This window comes from Balaenoptera acutorostrata, chromosome 2 (assembly GCF_949987535.1).
Source record: "Balaenoptera acutorostrata chromosome 2, mBalAcu1.1, whole genome shotgun sequence".
NCBI classification, from domain to species: Eukaryota; Metazoa; Chordata; class Mammalia; order Artiodactyla; family Balaenopteridae; genus Balaenoptera; species Balaenoptera acutorostrata.
This window is the reverse complement of record NC_080065.1, coordinates 134,933,685-134,953,314: the sequence shown is the minus strand read 5'-3', so window position 1 is coordinate 134,953,314 and position 19,630 is coordinate 134,933,685. Positions and strand designations below refer to the sequence as shown.

The 19,630-nt window shown below is 55.0% G+C and overlaps 1 protein-coding gene across 4 annotated transcripts in view; it reads left to right on the top strand.

Annotated features, from left to right (window-relative positions):
* Window positions 1–11,213, top strand: part of PDGFRB (platelet derived growth factor receptor beta) — a 40,049-nt gene extending 28,836 nt beyond the window's left edge. For all 4 annotated transcript variants that reach the window (XM_057540692.1, XM_028168137.2, XM_007188655.2 and 1 more), the window contains 11 exons: window positions 190–294; window positions 668–778; window positions 1,827–1,986; window positions 3,052–3,212; window positions 4,112–4,230; window positions 4,473–4,595; window positions 5,400–5,511; window positions 5,949–6,048; window positions 6,599–6,704; window positions 7,603–7,835; window positions 9,176–11,213. In XM_057540692.1, coding sequence (XP_057396675.1) covers window positions 190–294; window positions 668–778; window positions 1,827–1,986; window positions 3,052–3,212; window positions 4,112–4,230; window positions 4,473–4,595; window positions 5,400–5,511; window positions 5,949–6,048; window positions 6,599–6,704; window positions 7,603–7,835; window positions 9,176–9,353 — 1,508 coding nt within the window. In that variant the 3' untranslated portion in view covers window positions 9,354–11,213. The remainder of the gene's footprint in view (window positions 1–189; window positions 295–667; window positions 779–1,826; window positions 1,987–3,051; window positions 3,213–4,111; window positions 4,231–4,472; window positions 4,596–5,399; window positions 5,512–5,948; window positions 6,049–6,598; window positions 6,705–7,602; window positions 7,836–9,175) is intronic.
* The last annotated feature ends 8,417 nt before the right edge of the window (window positions 11,214–19,630 follow it).

The window sequence follows — 19,630 nt, the reverse complement described above, 5'->3', positions numbered from 1 at the left end:
GGGGCCAGAAAGCAGGCAGGACTTAGGCGAGACCAGGAAGGTCTGCGAAGCACTGTGATTTTAGGAGTGTCCGTCGGAGAAACACCTTAAGTCCAGGGTGGCTTGAGGGATGTCTAGCTTGACCTCAGAGAGTAGAGGGGGGTGCAGCTTCCTAGTGCTCCAGGAGCTGAGAGATCATCTCTTCCCCAGGACGCACCCTGGGCTCTGGGGCCTTTGGGCAGGTGGTGGAGGCCACGGCTCACGGCCTGAGCCATTCTCAGGCTACCATGAAAGTGGCCGTCAAGATGCTGAAATGTGAGTCCTGAGAGCCCGCCCCTCCCTTACCTCTCCCCTGCCCCCTCCCCGCACGTTCAGGCACTCCCAGAGAAGGCCTCACGCTGATTCTCCGGGCACAGGAAGTGCAGTCACACCAGAGCCAGCAGCACTCCTGATTCTGCTTTGGGAAAGAGGCTCCCTCACCCTGCCCCCTCCTCCGGCAGCCTCCTCCCCTCCTCCGGGATCTTCCTCCCATCCTCTTTCCTCTTCTCCTGTGCACGGGTCCTCATCACCCTTGGCCACCTGGGTCTTACAGCACAGCCTGGGACAGAAGAGCCAGAATAGGCTCCAGTGGGGTGTCTGCGGGGCCTCAGTGACTGGACCAAGCCTGAGGGCCCCCTCTCTCCCTCAGCCACAGCCCGCAGCAGCGAGAAGCAAGCCCTCATGTCGGAGCTGAAGATCATGAGTCACCTCGGGCCCCACCTGAACGTGGTCAACCTGCTGGGGGCCTGCACTAAAGGAGGTACAACCCACCCCTAGAGGATTCTGGGGAAGTGCCAGCGGCCAAGGCCTGGCCCCTCCCCGCCCCCTCCTCAGTTTACGGACAGGACACTCCAGCTGGAGGGTTCGTGCCCACCCTGTCTAGTGCCCTCACTTCACAGAGCCAGATGGGTGTGGGATTTAGCAAGTCACCAAATCACATCACCTTCAAGACCAAAAGACTCTTTAGTTCACCAGTCCTAGCGGCTTCCAAATCAAGGGGTTCTCTGACATTTAAAAAATTTTCACGATACATTTTATTTTATTTTTACTTATTTATTTGTTTACAATACCTTTTAAAAACTATAAAATGTGACAGCTCATGTGACACTGAAATGAGTTATAGCCCCACTTCTGGAGCCCACCAACCAGCTTGCTCACTGTGAGCTGCTTTCACTCGGATCATAGAATAAGGTCTCTCCAGCCAAATGTGTTTATTTGAAGCTCTGATTACAAGTTAGGCCACAAAAAAAAATGTATTCACTATTTGCAGCTGCTTATTGTGAGATTTGGGATTTTCCTCGGTATTGTGCAACAAAAACAGAATACAGAAGTACGCTGTGTACGTAGGCCAATTTATGTCTGCAATGATCACACATTTCAAAATTTTTGATTCCACCAGTATGTTTAAGCTGCCACTGATGGACTTTAAGTCAATGTATCGTGTTTGAATTTAAACAGTAACCTGGTAAACAGTTGCCTTTGTTTATTTTGTATCCTGGGCTCCAGAATCAGCTTTATCAATAACAGCTAACCCTGTGCTTGCTACTTGCCAGGCACTGAGCTGAGCTGACAAAGGCATTGTCTCATGAATACTCAATGCAGCCCTTTGGGGTGGGTATTACTAGCCCCATTTAACAGATGGGGAAAGTAAAGCTCAGGGAAACTAAGTGCCTTGCTCACGGTCAGAAAAGTCCAGGTTTGCCTGGCACCTAAGCCTCTCTGCTGACCCACGTGCGACCCCTCCTTAGCCTCATGGCCCTGATGGGAAGTCCCCCCCGGGGACTGTCCCTGAGCCTGTCCCTCCGCAGGGCCCATCTTCATCATCACCGAGTACTGCCGCTACGGCGACCTGGTGGACTACCTGCACCGCAACAAGCACACCTTTCTGCAGCGCTGCTCCAACAAGCGCCGCCCGCCCAGCGCTGAGCTCTACAGCAACGCCCTGCCCGTCGGGCTCCCGCTGCCCAGGTACTGGAGGGAGGGCGGGACATGAATCTGTGGGGAGCCCTGAGGAGCACCTGCTCACTCCTTCCTTGTCCAGGACAGAAAGCTGAGGTGAGGGTGGGCAGAGCCACTCCTGGAACCAGGTTTCACTTGTTTCACCAGCCAGCCCAAGACCTGGCCCCTGGCCACCCCAGAGGTGGGCAAAACAATAACGGTGGTGATGATGGTGGCATCGGCTACCACCTACTGACTGTCCGTGGTGTGCCAGGCCCTGCGCTGAGCACTCTGGAGGCTCAGAGGGGGTGACCCCCTTGACCCCTCACCCCAGCCCATCTCATCTTCTCCCGTCGTCGACAGGGGGCACCTGGGGCCCTCCCATCCCAGGCTGACCCCCTCTGTAGTGCTCCACACTCTACTCCTCCCTCGCCACACCTCCCCCCTCCTCCCCACACCAGTCTCTCCAGTGCCTCCAGGGCAGCTCATCCCCTTTCTCTTCTTCTTTTCCAGAAATAACATTTCTTTGTTCTTTTGCTAATTACAAAAGCTATAATGTTTATTGCAGAGGCAAGAGTAAGTTCAGAATAGCATTAAAAGACATTAAAACTCATCCGTGTCCTCCCCAACATTTTGATTGATTTCCTTCCAGTCTTTTCTCTAACCCTAGAGACACATGTGTACATAGTCCCGCAGCTCTCGGGGGAGCTGCTGCTGCAGGCAGAGGCATTAAGGCGATTCACTGCCCACTTGCAGGGCATCGTGGCTGGACGGTGCTGTAGCGGCCACAGGAAGGCACTTGGGTACAGGCCCTTCCTGTGACCCTGGTCCTGGGGTGCTGGAATCACCCCTGGACGTAAGTTCTCTGAGGACACACCTTGGGTCCTAGGTCATCTTGGCAGACCCAGCGTCCAGCTCAGGGTGGGTCTGAGGTTGGCTGGAAGGGCTCACTACGTGGTCGTTCATATTGTGACAGACTGTGTGGGCATGCGAGAGTGAGGGAGAGAAGAAATGCATGAGTGACGGGGCCTTGCAGGAAGGGGAAGAGAGGGAAGAGGCTGTGCTTCCCCTTTTGTAACGCTCCTCTGCCCTCAGCCATGTGTCCCTGCCTGGGGAGAGCGATGGTGGCTACATGGACATGAGCAAAGACGAGTCGGTGGACTACGTGCCCATGCTGGACATGAAAGGGGACGTCAAATACGCAGACATCGAGTCCTCCAACTACATGGCTCCTTACGATAACTACGTCCCCTCCGGTGGGTGCGCACAGGGTCCTCACACCTATGTAGTCATGCATTCTCTTTTTTTTTATTTTTAAATTTTTTAAAATTTTTGGCTGCATTGGGTCTCCGTTGCTGTGTGCGGGCTTTCTCTAGTTGCGTCGAGCGGGAGCTACTCTTCGTTGCGGTGCGCGGGCTGCTTCTCATTGTGGTGGCTTGTCTTGTTGCGGAGCACGGGCTCTAGGCGCACAGGCTTCAGTAGCTGTGGCTCGCGGGCTCTAGAGTGCAGGCTCACTAGTTGTGGCGCACCAGCTTAGTTGCTCTGCGGCATGTGGGATCTTCCTGGACCAGGGATCGAACCCGTGTCCCCTGCATTGGCAGGCAGATTCTTAACCAGTGCGCCACCAGGGAAGTCCCATATAGTCATACCTTTCCTCTGCCCAGCCTGGCAACAACCCTGCTAGGAAGGTGACCTTGTGCCCATTTCATAGATGCAGAAACTGAGGCTAGCCACCTGCCCAAAGCTGCTGTGTGGTGGAACCCCAATATGAACCCCCTGTTTCTGGGTCCAGAGATGTGTACACAGCCCACAGGGAGGGGAGGAGCTAGGGTGGGCGCAGGGGTGCCTGACCTGCTGGGGCCTCGGGGAAGAGTGGTCTGCAGGTGCCAGGCTGATCTAGAGTCCCTAAAGAGCAGGCAGGCCAGGCTGAGCAAAGGTGGCCCAGGGCTAAAGCCAAAAGTTTTTCTGGCCAATGAGGGCTCTGATAAAGAAGGAGAATTTAAGTTAGATATTTGGAAATTGTTTTCCTTTTGCGGGAGGCTTAGAGGATCAGGAATCTTCTCTCTGGGACATTCAGCCTCCACGAGCCAAAGGCCAGGGGTTCTCTAGCCCCAGGGAGACACAAGACAGTGGGTGTCCTTCTGCTCTTCCCTAGCTCCTGAGAGGACCTGCCGGGTGACTTTAATCAACGAGTCCCCAGTGCTTAGCTACACGGATCTTGTGGGCTTCAGCTACCAGGTGGCCAATGGCATGGAGTTCCTGGCCTCCAAGAATGTATGTGTGGTCACAGTGAGCACAGTGGGGTCCTGGGGAGGTGGGTCACCCAGCCAGCCAGGGTGCTCCCAGTACATGGCCCCGTACCGCATCCCTCTGGTGGGTGAGGACGGCAAATGCCCTCACACCTGGTGACCCCTCACACCTGAGCAGCGATGCATATTTCCCAAAGCCCCTGACACAGAGAGTCTTTCCCCACAATTGCCCCCCACGGTCTCAGCTCCCGTCTCCTCCCTCCCCAGTGCGTCCACCGAGATCTGGCAGCCAGGAATGTGCTCATCTGTGAGGGCAAACTGGTCAAGATCTGCGACTTTGGCCTGGCTCGTGACATCATGCGGGATTCGAACTACATCTCCAAAGGCAGTGTGAGTGCCTTCCCCCATCCTCATGGTTCGCGTGGCTGTGGCTCATGGGAGATCAGGACAGGGTTCTCGTGGCCTGACCTGCGCAGCGGCGATGGGCTCTGCCTGCCTAGCCCTGTGTGCAGGGACGGGAAGGGGAGCCACTAGCTGTGCATGGGGTGTGGGTGAGACGCCGAGGCCCGTTGGGTAGGCCGGGGGCTCAGATTTGCTGGTCATGGCAGGGGCCAAGGGACCAGCTGTAAAGGGTCCTGGGGAGGTTGAAGGGGCAACAGGCCAAATGTGCTGTCCCAGCAGCGATGGTGAACAGAGGAAGAAGCCCAGGTGACAGGCTAAGACAGATGAGTAGATGGCAGGCGGTATTTGGTTCAAAGGTGACCATCCTGCCTCCCACTCATGTCCCCACTTCCTGCGTAGGGACAGAACTGGAGGGACACTGGGCCCCAGAGATCTAAGGCAGCTAGGATGAGAGCTGGGTGACACCTTGGCACGTCTCTTCCTCCCCCCAGCAGGGGCCTCTCCTGGGGTCAAGAAGGGGAGCCCGTTCCATGAGGAGCCTCAGACCCTGGGGCTCTCCCTCCTGGACAGGGGTTACCGTGTCCCCATCTTGTGAGGAAAGAAACTCAGCCTCCTGACCCTCTGACCAGCACTGGGATGGGCGTGGGAGCCGTGCACCAGCAGAGATGGGCCCTCAGGGACCGGGAAGTGAGAACGAGCTGGGGGTGGGAAGTGCCAGGCTTCCTCCCGGCTCCCAGGTGCAGAGTGGGGCCCGGCCCCTCCTTGCGCTCAGCAGCCTCCGCCCTCCCGCAGACCTTCCTGCCTCTGAAGTGGATGGCCCCCGAGAGCATCTTCAACAGCCTCTACACCACCCTGAGCGACGTGTGGTCCTTCGGGATCCTGCTCTGGGAGATCTTCACGCTGGGTACACTTCCTTCTTCCTCCAGCCCGCAGCCTCACGGCACAGCGTCCGCCCTGACCGCTCACACCTCCATCCCGGTGGGGCTGTGGGACGGGCTCTGGGACAGGGCTCAGAAGCTCTGCTTCTTTCTTGTTTCTGTGTGACCTTGGCAAGTCTCTTGCCCTCTCTGGATCTCTTTACCTCCCCATCTCAGTAGAGATGAATTTGGACAGTGACATCAAAAATCCTGCTTGGCTCCGGCGTTCTCTGGTTCTCTGATTCTGGGGAGGGATGCAGTCTCTGTCCAGAGCCTATGAGGGAGCCCACATGTCCCAGTGCCAAGGCCACTGCACCCTCACCAACACTGGGGTTGGTGTGCCTCTCCCTGTCCCATGGAAGAAGATTCTTGCCACTGTTCCGACACCCCTGAGCCTGTGTTTCTTGTCTCTGCTCCCTAACAGGTGGCACCCCGTACCCAGAGCTGCCCATGAACGAGCAGTTCTACAATGCCATCAAGAGGGGCTACCGCATGGCTCAGCCTGCCCACGCCTCTGACGAGATGTGAGTGGAGCACTTGGGAAGATACTTTGGGTGCAAACAGTAGATATCCAACTTTACCAGCTTAAGGCAAAAACAGATTTATTAGTTCAGAGATGTAGAAAAATGTAGGTATAGCTGGATCCTGTTGTTCATAAGACATCATCCACACTCTCTCGTTCTACCCCGGGGCTCTGCTCTCCTCCGCGTCAGCCTCACTTTCAGGTTGGCACCGTCCAAACGGCTACGTCCTAGCTGCTTTCACCATAGTTCCAGTGAAAGGTCCAGAGGTGACTGTCAAGGGCTCGGCTGGGGTCACCTGCCCATCCAGAAAACCAGCCACTGAGCTAAGGGGATAAAAATGCCTACTGGTTATGCCTGTGTCATGTGCTCACCAAGGTGTGATCAATCCCATGGAACCACTGAACTGAGGGTGGTGGGAGGGCTTCCCAAGGGAACATGCAGGTGCAGTAATGGAAAAACCCCTCCCCTCCTAACTCTTCATTACTCCCCTTGTTCTGGGAGGTGGCAGACCCTGAGCCAGAGACCCTGACCCCTGTGCCCCTCTCCCCAGCTATGAGATCATGCAGAAGTGCTGGGAAGAGAAGTTTGAGATTCGGCCCCCCTTCTCCCAGCTGGTGCTGCTTCTCGAGAGACTGCTGGGCGAGGGTTACAAAAAGGTATGTTGAGGCAGGGTTGGGGTGGGGAACGGAGAGTTCTGGTCCAGAAGTAGACACAAGGTACAAGGCTTTGTGTGACATGCTGGTATTTGGGGGACCATCCTTTCCCCTCTCTGGGCCTCAGTTTCCCTGTTGGTACTAATAAGGGATGGGCTGGAGCTGTGAGTGTAGTTTATTTTAGCAGCATAGAGTTTTTAAAAGTGAAATCCTATGTGGAAGCTGATTGATTTAAAGTGGGGGCAGGAAGCCTCCAGCCCCCTTCATCCTGCATCCTTCCTCATGCCTTTGCACCCAGACCAAGTCCTGGGCCTCCATCACAAGTTTGAACAAGCCCAGGCGAGATGACTGCTGAGGGCCTGACCACCTGGACCCTGTGGCGGGCTCATGCAAGGCTTACGGAGCCAGCAGGGCCTTAAAACCCTCCCTGCCCAACTACCAAGCTACAGCGAGGGGGATGCACGTGTCCTTTGGCCCAGACTCAGTCCATTCCTAAGCCCACTCCCAACCACATCTGTTTACAGCTCCAGGACCAGTGAGCTGGAATGGAGTGGTCTCCCTTCAGTAGCGAGGGAAACTGTGGCCCCAGCGAGGGAGGCCACGGCAGGCAGAGAACCCGTGCCTGTCTGCCCTGAAGTGGGGGAAGAGTTAGGGTTGCGGGTGCTAGTCCGATCCCTGTCCCCTCCCTGGGTGACCCTGAGCTCATCTTGTCTGGTGAGAGGCCAGGTAGGAGAGCAGCTCAGCTGTGTGGCTTTGGGCACTTCTTCCTCTCTGAGCACCAGGTGCCTTATTTACATGAGGCGGGAGGGGCTGGGTCAGAATCTACCCTTTGGATGATCCCTAAAGGCATTTCTGGTCTGACCCTCCCTGTGTCTCGGGTTCTTCCTGCCCTGCTGAGCAGAAGTACCAGCAGGTCGATGAGGAGTTTCTGAGGAGCGACCACCCAGCCGTCCTTCGGTCCCAAGCCCGCTTGCCCGGCTTCAATGGCCTCCGATCCCCCCTGGACACCAGCTCCGTCCTCTACACTGCTGTGCAGCCCAACGAGGGTGACAACGACTATATCATCCCCCTGCCTGACCCCAAACCCGAGGTTGCTGATGAGGGACCACTGGAGGGTTCCCCCAGCCTTGCCAGGTAGCCATTCTGACCTGCAGCCCAAAGCAGTAGTGTGCATAGTGTGTGTGTGTGTGTGTGTGTGTGTGTGTGTGTGTGTGTGTGTGTGTGTGTGTGTGTGTGTCTGTGTGTGTGTCTGTGTCTTTGTGTGTGTGTCTGTCTGTGCCTTCATGCCATCAGGCTTGCCTTAGAAGTAAGTTACCTAGGATGAGTACTTATTCCTGCCAGTGAATAGAAGAGAGAATTGAACTCATTTGACCTGTGATGACCTAGAGTGGAAATGGCAGGCTGGTAAGAGAAAGTGGCCTGAGACATATTTGTAAGGTAGCTGTTTTCTTTAAAGGAGCCTCCACAGGCCATCTACTCTGTCCCCTCTCTTAGGCCCTGTCCTAGCCCTAAGGAGGAAAAGAGGAAAATCTAATTCGCATCCCCAGCACCCCATGTATTACTCTGTGGTCATCGCCAGCCCTGTGGTCTGTCCTTTAGCACCATGCCCTGAGGACCCCAGGGAGCCTGGCACAGGGAGGCAGAGGTACCTACAGAAGTTCAGGCCAGAATTCAGACTGGGGAGGAGATACGTGCTTTTCTTTTGCCTCGGGATGTGACGTTACAGTATGGGGAGGGCTTTGGAGGAAGACCACCTGTCGCCTGGACTAGATGTTCCCCGTGTGGCCAGACCCACACCCAAAACAAGATCCACGCTATGGTGAAATGGCAGGGGCCCCAAACTGGGTGCCAGCTCCATCTCTGCCGCTAGCTGCCGTGAGACCCTGCCGCACATCTTCTCTGCGAGCCTGTCTCTCCACGTGCACTTCCTAGTGCACACATAGGACTTGGCAGGGCCTCCCCACCCTGTTTGAGAAGCTAATATTCCAAGGCTCCAAGTAGCCAATGTACAGAGGAGTTGAGCTCAGGGTTCAAACAGCTTGGGGTGTGAATGTTGGTGCTGCTCTGTGCCCTCAGACAAGCTGCTTCCCCTCTCTGAACCTCAGTTCCCTTAACTGTAAAATGAAAACAGTAAGAGTACTTCTATTTGGAGGTTGTTGTGGGGATTAAATGAGATCATTATACATTCAGGCATGCAGGAGAGAGACACTGACAGGTGAGCAATCAACTCGATCTGCTCTGAAGCCCCAACTCCTATACTTACCCGCTGTGTGATGCAGGGCCATGATGTAACTTCTCTGAGCTGCACTTTCCTCACAGTGCCTGCCTTGCATAGTCTTTACAAGGATTCAGTGAGTTAAAATGTGTAAGGTGCATGTTGCAAGGGTGGATAGATAGAAAGCTCTACGTTAATGCTGTTAATATTTCACTGTGGTTCCCTCCCAGCCTCTCACTCACTTGCCTTCCACCTCTAGCTCCGCCCTGAATGAAGTCAACACCTCCTCTACCATCTCCTGTGACAGCCCCCTGGAACCCCAAGAGGAACCAGAGCCAGAGCCCCAGCCTGAGTCCCAGGTGGAGCCAGAGCCCAAGCGGCCGCCGGATTCCAGCTGCCCTGGGCCTCGGGCCGAGGCGGAGGACAGCTTCCTGTAGGGGCTGGCCCCCACCCTGCCCTACCCGAAGCTCCCCCTCTACCTCCCAGCACCCTGCGCCTCCTGGCCTGGCCCAGCCTCCCAACAGCCAGGCTGTTCCCATCAGCTGTCCCCTCTGGAAAGCTTTTGCCCCTGGCACACCACACCCAACCCCTGGGGCTGGCTTAGGAGGTAAGAGAACTGTAGGGACCATGACCGGTCCTCTGCCTCTGGAGGGCGCATGTGACTGTGAGCCAGGCTTCTCCCAGGAGACTCAGTTTCCCCATCTGTAAGATGGGGAAGGTGGGCTTGGCAACCCACAATCTGGGATTCTCACCCTGGCTGACAGATGTGGAGGCTGGAATCCCTGAGGAGATGCTCAAGGTTCATGAGGTGGTAGGTTAACTTTTTTTCTGTTCAGCCAGCTGCCCCTCAAGGAGCTGCAGCTCTCTCCTTGCACTTTTTCCTGCCCAAGAGCTGGGGAAGGGACCCTAGCATCTCTGGCTCCTGGCTGAGCTAGGGCCTGGCCTTGGACAGTGTTGCCTCATCCAGAAGCCACCTCCCCTCAATGCCAGTCTTTGCTTTCCCAGGCCCAAGCTGGTCTGGGGCCTTCCAAGCTTAATTAATGCTGGGGGCTGAGCCAAGGACAGGACACCCTGGCCTGTAGCCCCTGCCCCAGGCACTCGGGGTACACCTCCCCATAACATGCCTGTGTCCGTGTCTTCCTGGCCCCATGGATCCAGGGGTCTTTTTCCTCATCAATGCCAGTCTTACTCCACTCACCAGAGTCTCCAGGGCCAGATGGGCCCCACGTCTGTGACGAGTGTGTTGACGTGCCTGCAGGAGGTGTCCACACGTGTGGACCAATGTGGCATTGGACCCGCTAGAGACCTTGGAGGAATCCCTCGCCCTCTGTTTTCCCTGTTGAAAAATGAGCAGGTTGGACTCATTGACTTCTGGTGCCCTGCCAGCACTAACCTTCTAGAATATTCCAGGGGTTGCACACTTGCCCAGATGAAGCAAAGATAAACCCTCCAAACCTCTATCCCGGGTTAGTTGGGGTCTGGGGAGGTTCCAGACTACACATCACACTCCGGGCATTCAGGAACTGTGCCCCTTCCCCAGGCCCCTGGCAAGTCCCCAAAGGCCAGCTGCCCAGGCCTTGACTCTGAGTGACAGCCAGTGTCCTGGAAAGCCCCCAGAAGCTGCCCCAGGGACATGGGGAGCCCGTGGGACCCCTTTCAGCACCCACATGACCTCTGGAGCTATTCTGGGCAAAGGAGGCCGAGACGGCAAGTAAGACCACCTGACACAGCCCACCACTCCAGAGCCTGCTGTCCAGGTCTGTGCCGCAGGCCTAGAGGACAGCGAAAGAACAAGAAACCTTGGATGGGGGACCTGAGGAAGGGGCGCAAGAGGTGGGTACTTTGGGGGGTGTCTTCGCACCTGCCAGCTGCCCCACCCTGAGGCAGGAACCGTAGAACACGGCTTTGTCTGCCCGGGGACGCTCACCTCACTGTGTCTGCCAGCCCAGTGGGCACTGGAGGGGTCTGGGCCGTGAGGGCTGTGGCCAAGACTGCTGACAGGGGAAGGGCTGGACGGAGGGTGAGGGAAGGTCAGCGCCTCTGGGCACCAGCCCCCTGTGTTGGTTGGCACCTCCCCGCCCCAGGACCCACAAAGCCTGGTCAAGGAGAGGGCGTGGGTTCTCACTACGGTACCAAAGATGTAATCACCTAGGTTTACAAGTATTTTTAGGACTCACATTAACTCACATTTATACAACAGAAGTGCTATTTTGTATGCCATCAACTTTTCTTCTCTGTGTACTTTTTTTTTTTTAAGAGAAAGATTTTAATATTAAACCTGGTGCTTCTCACCCACAGACCTTGTGGTTTCTCGCAGGTTTGGATCCCCGGGCCCGGGAGGTGGCCAGAGTGGGGTAGGGCAGCCGGGCTCGCCCAGATGTAGGATCCCTGCACAGGGCCCTTCAGCTCAAGTCTTGCTTCCATCTGTGAGACGGGGGTCTTCACACTCCCCCCAGCTCCTCGCTGGTAGCCGGGTGACCTGGACCTCAGGCTTTGGTTTTCCAAGTTGTGAAAGGAGAATGCTCTTCCGGCTCTGCAGTGCCTGGTTCTGGGTTGGGAGCCTGCGCTCCCCTGCCAGCCCCACTCCGCCCCACCTTGTGCTTTGGCTTTGGCCGTTAAGCCAGGCCACCCCCCTCCCTCCCTCCACTCTGCCCATGGGCCCAGATTGAGGCTGGTGTGGCTCGTGAGAGGCATCCGCTAAAGCCCAGATCCCAGGCCCCGGTGAGTAGTGGTCGTGTCTCAGGTAGGAGCAGGGCAGATGGACAGAGTGCCCAAGGGGTCCAGAGAGCCGGAAGAATGGGGAGAGAGGGTGAAGGAGAGGGAGGAAGAGGAAGGGAGGAAGACGCGGGGTGAGAGCCACCAGGACAAGGCCAGGGGAGGGAAAGGCGGCCCGGCTGGGTCTCTGAGAGCAAAGTCTAGCCAGGCTGGGAGAGGGGTGCGGACCGGCCCCCCACGGCTGCAGCAGCTCGGTGGCGTGGGGCTGGCACGAACCAGGCATCTTGGTGTCTGCTGGCCGGCTCGGTACTGGACGTCGGCTCCACTGCCCAGCCCAGGCCTGGGAGACCTGGCAGCAGTAGGGGGCCAGGGCAATAGAGCTGCCAGGGGCAGAGGGCAGAGTGCACAGGTCCTGGACCCAGCCTGGGGCTTCCTGGCCCTCCCGCCTGAGCCCTTTGGGAGGGGTCACCTGAGATGGAACCAGGTTTCGGCTTGAGATCTGTCACACCTCACTACGTGACCTTGGCCATTCCCTGCTCACTCTGAACTGGGGAAGGGGCCTCTCAGTCTGTTTCTGGGGACAGGCACCTGGTTTTGGAACCACAGGGCTCCCTGGACCGCCTCCAGAAGTCTGGGGCCGTGGCTGCCAGTGGGGAGAGGAACAGAGACGTGGGGCAGCTCTGACTCACGGGCCCAGCCGCCAACTCAGGGGCGGTTGAGCCACCCCCAGGGAAACCCCGCCTGCTGCAGGGCCCACCCTCCTGGGGGTCCTGGCCCTAGAGCCCGTGACCCTGTCTCTCCTGGCTGTGGTAGGAGATGAATAAGCCATACCCAGATCTGCCCTGTAAAGAGAGTAAACAACCACATTCCAGATGCGGATTATCCTCGCCCGTGGGAAAAGCCTCCATCTGGAGGTCAGGGGACCTCGGCTCCCTCCATCTCAGGCCTGCTCCTTATGGGTCCTTGGGTGGATTATTCGGCCTCAGGCCTCCATTTCCCCAGAGGTAAATGGAGCTAATGATGCCACAAAGGGATGAAGGAGGATAGAGCGCTGGTGCTCACTTGCTGAACAGTTACTCTGTGCCAGGCCTGTCCTGTTGCTGCACACATTTTCTCATTCGCCCTTACATCCACCCTGTGAACCAAGGGCTACTATTGTCCCCATATTACAAAGGGGACACCAGTTCAGGGGGTGTTGAAGTGGCTTGCCCAAGGTCATCTGGTCGGTGTGGCACGGAGGGGATAGGAGCCTGGGCCTGGCCGACCCCCAGGTCAGCCCTAGGGGAGGCGAAGCCCAGGCTGGGTTGCAGGGCAGGTGAGTGGGGAAGCCTGGGTCCCAGCCCCGGTCTCCTGACTCCAGACCTCTGGGTCTGTGGGTCCCCAGGAGAAAACACTGGGGGAGAGGAGAGAGCTAAGTGAGTCTGAGGGCTAAGTGAACATAATAAACAAGAGTCTGGTGAGGGGCTTGGAACCCACAGGCCCCTGTGCAGAGGGGTGCGGGAGCTGGAGGACGGGGGAACCGTAGGTCAACCTCTGCGGGCTCCCGCCACTCAGGCGGACCCACGGGAACGGGTGAGCTGGAATTTTCCTCCCAGACGATGAGCCACTTGACTACACAATTCTTCCGCCACCCTATTCACAGCCAGCATCCTTGTTCCTGGAAAAAGAGGGAAAGACTGAAAGCTTTTGCTGAGGGGCCCTGACCCTCAGCTGGTGAGGGGCCCCACGACCGCCATTAATGCCCCTTCTTTGAATTAGAGCCCTGTCTCCACAAGGCCTCTTCTATTTCAGTTTCTCATTCAGCTTCATAGTCATTTAGAATTACTTTTATAAAAGCATTTATATAATATATGCCTACACTAAAAAGTATCTATTACCAAATATGTAATATAGAAAGAGACCCTTGAGACCCTGGCTCTGTCCCGGTCCCTCACCATTTAGAGTGGGTTCCCATCGGTGGACCCATGTGATGTTGACAGTACATCCAGGAGACATGCCAAGGGAAGATCCGGATGAGGAAGCTGAGGCTCAGAGCCATGAAGTGCTGGCCCGAGGTCACACACAGGGAGGCTCATGCCTGCCGGTCTGGTGTCCTTGCCACTGCCTTTCTCAGGGAGTCTCTGAGTCCAGTTCCTGGATGCAGAGTGGGCAGCCGGCTGAGCCTTGGGGTCAGGGTGCTGACCGTCCACTTGGGGTGAGGCTCCTGGAATTCCCTGGGTAGGCTCCTCCTTGGAGGGGGCTTCTGGGGCTTCTCTGGGCTGTGATGGGTTCCCACAGCTCAGAATACCATCTGCCATGACCTGCCATGACTTTTGGGGCCTGATGAAGGGGGCCCAGCCTGGGGCAGGGGGTGGCCCTTCTCAGGATCCAGCAGGGACTCAGGGACGTCACAGAAGCCAGACTATCTCTCTGTGGTCCCCCTCCCACTGGCTCAGCCCCTGCCCTTCTCTCTGGTCCCCCTTTGGCATGCTTGTCTGCCCTCTCCAACAGCTCCCTATGCCTCCACCCCCCCTGCTTAGGGCTCCTTTCCTCCTAACAAGGTTGGGGCAGTTCCAGTCTCTTTCTGGTTTGGGGTTTTGTGGGTAATCACTGCAAGGAACTAGAAAGTCACAAACACAGGGAAGTAACAACGCTTCTGGAAAATCACAGAATTCTCAGAGTGGTTGTTCCCCTTCTGAAGGGACAAGACGGCAGCTTCCACGCCTGAAGGTTTTTCTTCTTCGTTACTGATCTTCTTGAAGCATACTATGATCTTGGCTCTCCTTTGCTCAAACACCTTAGATGGCTCCCCACAGCTCAACAAACAAAGTCCAGACATCCTTGAAGACCCTTCCTGACCTGGCTCCAACTTCTCCTGCTCCTTCTCCCACATCTGCCCTCAAGGCCCGTCTACCCCTGTGTGGCCACAAGCTGTCCAACCTTCCAACAGTACACAAGGCTTCCCTTTTCTCCACATCCTTACCAACACCTATCGCTTGTCTTTTTGATAATAGCCATTCGAACAGGTGTGAGGTGATAATCTCATTGTGGTTTTGATTTGATTTCTTGATGATTAGTGATGTGCATCTTTTCATGTGCCTGTTGGCCATGTGTAGATCTTTGCAAAAATGTCTATTCAGTTCCTCTGTCCATGTTGTAATTGGATTTTTTTTTTTGCTATTGAGTTGTATGTGTTACTTATATTTTAGATATTAACCCCTTATCAGATATATAATTTGCCAATATTTTCTCCCACTTCATAGGTTACCTTTTCATTTTGTTAGCTTTTGCTGTGTAGAAGCCCCACATCTGCATCTCTGTTGGCGCTGTGCTTACCACCTAGGACTCCCAGCCCTCTATGACTGAAAGGCAAAGTCTTGCTCTAACTTCCAGCCCAGCCCAAAGCCACCTCCTCCAAGAAGCCTTCCTAATACTCAGCTGGAAGTGGATTCTTTTCCCAGTCCTTTGCTTGTGCCTCTGATGGGCCCTCATGTTTTTTTGACACCCTCAGTCCCCTGATGTCCTATGTGCTCTCTCACCTCCAAGCCTTTACCATGCTGTCTCTCCTTCCTAGAATATTCCCTACTCCTCCCTGCACCTCTCCCCAACTCCTTCTCAGTTTAGGCAGACTCTTCCTTGTCTTCAGTGCTCCCAGGATGTCCTGCAACTCCGCTGATGTCCTAGTTCATCTTCACCACCAGGCTGTGAGCTCCAAAGGGGAGGGACCATGCCTGCCATGTTCAGCACTGTCCCTAAGGCCAAGCAGAGAGTCAACACTTGATAAATATTTGTTGAATGCACTTCACCTGCATTACTGTCTCACTGGATCTGAGTTAGTAACCCTTCCCCTGTTTTACAGATTAAAAAAACAGAGAGGCCAGGGACCTGGCTGTGGTCACACAGCTATGAGTGGGGAATGTGATTCTCAGTCTGTTTGGCTCCAAAAACCAAGCCAGTCCCCTCTACCCTTGACCTTCCTGAGCGCCCCAGCCATTGCTGAAGGCAGGTGGTTAAAAACATGGTCTCTGGGGCTGAGTTCCTGAGTTCAAATCCAGCTCTGCCACTTATCAGCTGTGTGACCCTGGGCAGAACACATCTCTGAGCCTGTCTTTCCTCATCTATAACATGGAATAATTATAGCTATCCCCTTAGGCGATTGTGAGGATCATATGAGATGACCTGTACAAAGAGTTTAGTCTAGAGATTGGCACAAAGAAAGTGCCCAATGGACGGGGGGGGGACTCAAGACAGCCCCTCCTTATGTAACCACTTCACTGCAATTACTAATGACACCCCTTTCGGTCTCAAAGTTCCCCATTTGGATGATAAATCATAGCAATATAGACTGATGTCAGTATTATCACCTGCATTATAGTACCACCACTTAGGACAGGGAGGGCCCTGGAGGCAGGAAACTGCCCTGAGCCTTCTCCTTCCTGGGCCCAGAACAGGGCCTGGCACGTGAAGTAGTCACCAAATGGATTGGTTTCTGGAATGGAGGACTCCTTTTGCTCTCTGTTCGTTTGTTTATACATTTACTCATTTATTCATGTATCCGGCACTGACTGAGCTCCCACCATCTGCCAGGCGTGGGCCAAGGGCAGAGGGTGTAAAGGAGACCAGGAGAGATGCAGGGCCTGCCAGGGAGCTGTGATGGGGGTGGAGGGTGTCAGGACCACGTTATATCAATAGCCTCCCTCACTGAGAACATCCTGACGCTGAGAAGTGCTGTGACCTCAGGGGGCCAGTGGGAGTATAAGACAGACAAAGGGAAGAGGGGTGAGCACAGTCCAGACAGAAGCAGGAGCACATCGAGCAGTAAGAAGGAGCATGGCGAGTTCTGGAGCTGAAAGCTCGGGGTTCAGTACAGTGGGGAGAACGAGTAGAGAGGGCGGAGGATCTGAGGTCAGATGTGGGCAGGTTGCAAAGGTTCCTGTAAGCTCAGCTAGAGTGTGGACTTGATCTGCCCTGCTGGGCTGGAGTAGTAGATGGGAACAAATACCCCATAGTAGCCTAAACCAGATACTAGAACTCATTTCATCCTCAATCCTAGAGGGAGGTGCAGTAGAAAATCTCTGGCCTGGGGTCGAAGCAGAACTGGTAGCCAAGTGTCCCGATGGTGGGTCCCTGGCTCCTGGCTTGGGCCCCTCCTCTCCCTGGTGGGGAAACTGCCTGCATCCCAGGGCATGGGCTGGGGCTGGGGTTGAGTGGTCAGGAGAGTGGGGGCTGAGCTCTCCCTGCCATGGGGTCCGGAGGTGCCAGGAGCCCAGAGCCAGGCAGGGAGATGAGTACAGGCCCTCAGTGTGTGCAGGAGTGTGATGGGCCCACACAGTGGCTTCAGGATATCCTAATGTTTAGGCTGACATGCAAACCCTTTGCAAAGCTCCTCTGCCACAGGAAGGAGTCATGGCAGTCTGGGGTCCCTGTTCATCACCCTCGCGGCAGCATCACTGCAGCTTCCCCAGTCAGGGTCACCCCATGAGCCCAGGGCACTCCCACCCACATTCATGGGTGGTCAGCACCCTCACATCTGAGAAAGACCCAGGGTCACCCTGTGCATTGTGATGGTCATTAGCAAAGTCTTTGCAGCCAGCTCTGTCACCTGCTGGCTCTGGGACCTGGGGCAAGTGCCTAACCTCTATGAGCCTTGGTTTCCTCATCTGCAAAATGGGGATAATTAATAGAACAGGTCTCCCGGTTGAGAGGATTAAACTAGATAAATATGCAAAGAACCTGGCATGGTGCCTGGCACATAAACAACACGTGGAAGATGTTAGGCCTCCAAATGCCATATTTCCAGGAGGGTAGAGTGCCTTCCTGCTCACAGAGCTTTGGAACACAGCATTTGTTTGTTGATTCATTCATCCTTCAAACATCTAAAATCAGTGGATCAGAATGGTCAGGTATACCACAGGCTCAGGAGGCAGGAAAACCCTCACCAGCTGTGTGACCTCGAGAAAGTGACTTAACTCCTCTGAGCCTTGGGATAATAACCACACCTACCTCTAGGGTTGAGGATTCAGTGAGAAAATTCCAAAGAGAGCTTGGCATGCTGCCTGACATGTGGTGAGCACCTGATAAACCTCGGAGGGCTGCAAGTGAAAAGAGAACTGGGATGGGTGTGAACCCAGAAGGCTTGGGATGCATAGACAGAACCCCTGCCAGCCTGGCAGGGACAGGTAGGGAGTCCAAACTGTTGGAGTTATAGCTGGGTGAACAGAAGTGACAACTTCCTCTGATCTCTGGGATGGAGACAGGTTCTGCTGAGGTGGCCTAGGTCACCCCTCGGGGTCACTGTGACCTCCAGCCCCCTGACCAGCCACATCCCTTCTCCACCTCAACGCCCTCCACCAGGGAGGGGTCCCCGCCAGCCCAGGTCAGGGACTTTGTGTGAACTGCATGGAACGCCCAGTCCTGAGGCCAGACACAAACTTCACCTACATCTTAGAGATTCTCAGCTTTCCTCAAGGCCATCCGTGGGCTTTGGAGGACAATGGCCTCAGACACAAGTAAGCATCAGAATCCCCTAGAGAGCTTGTTTCCCGTGCAGGTTCCCACATCCCACCTCTAATTCCAAAGGCTTGGGATGGCCCTGGAATCTGCATTTTAACAGGTACCCCTGTGATTCTGAAGCTGGGGTCCCTGGACTGTACTTGGACCCGGACTGTACTTGGAGGTACCCCCCTCTTCCAGTTCCCATGAAGAACCCTAGCCTGTAGGATAAAGCCTAAAACTCCAGCCACATGGTCAGGGACACTTTGCACTTGGACCTCGCCCCTTCCTACTTCTGCGTCTGCTCCCTTCCTCTGGCCGGCCACAGGGAGCTCTGACTTTTCGCCCTCTCTGCCCTCATGCCAGTCACACTCCTGGGTTTCCTTTCTGCCTGGAGGACTCCTCCAAGGACCAGCTCCAAAGCCACTGCTCTGGAAACCCTCGAAGCCTCTCCATCCTATCCCCCCATGCCATCTGATGGTGCCCCTGTCACCACATGAAGGGGCTCCTTCCAAACATATTGGACTTGAAAAAGTTAATGTCACACTGCTGACCCTGCATATTGTTGAAGATCTGATGAGGGTGAGGATGACCAGATGTGTTGGGAGACCAGGTCCCAGGAGGACCACTAAGGGATGGAGTGCTTGACCTAGAGACGTGGTGCCTCCGGGGGCCACAGGGGCTGCCCCCACACAGCTGGAGGCCTGTTGGGGGACAGGGAACAGAGTTGCCGGGGGATCCTGAAAGCAGCACCAGGAGTGACAGGTGAGTACCCCAGGGAGACAGATCTGTTCCCTGGTAGGGAAGCATGGGCTACAGCTTTCTAACTACAAGGGGTATGCAGGTGACCTGCCAGGAATGCTGTGAGTGTGTGGGGAATGGTATTGGCCGATTGACCTGGCAGCCAGGAAGGGTATCCTGGACCTGAGACCCTGAGAATCCCAGTACTGCCTCTAAGTCTACCCCAAAGTGACTGTGTGACCTGAGTTAAGTCACTTACCCTCTCTGACCTTTCTTTTTCTTATCTCTAGTGGAGATACTATGCACTTCACTGAGTCCCTGTGGCCCAGGCCTCTATGAGAAAATGGAAATGAAAGTGCCTTGTAAACAATTAATGGCTCAGCCTTCCTAAGCAAGACACAAAACCCAGAAACCAGAAATGAAAAGACCAGCAAATTTGACAACAACAAAGTAAAACTTCTGTGTAAATAGAGATACCAGAAAAGAAAGTTGAAAGAGAAGTGGTGGACTGGTGGAGAATATTTTCAACGTATCTGTTAATAGAGTTAACAGACATAATACAGAATATAAATAGTGCCAACAAATCAATAAAAGACAAGAAACAAACGGGAAAATGAGGCAAGGATATCTGTAAAAGAAATCCAAATCGCCAACATACATGTTAAAAAAAACGATCACTTCACCATCAACCTCAGAAATGCATATTAAAATCTCAATGAAATAACATTTCTTTTCTATCAGATTGGGAACATTTTTGAAGGTCAGTAAAAGCCAATGTCAGCAAGAG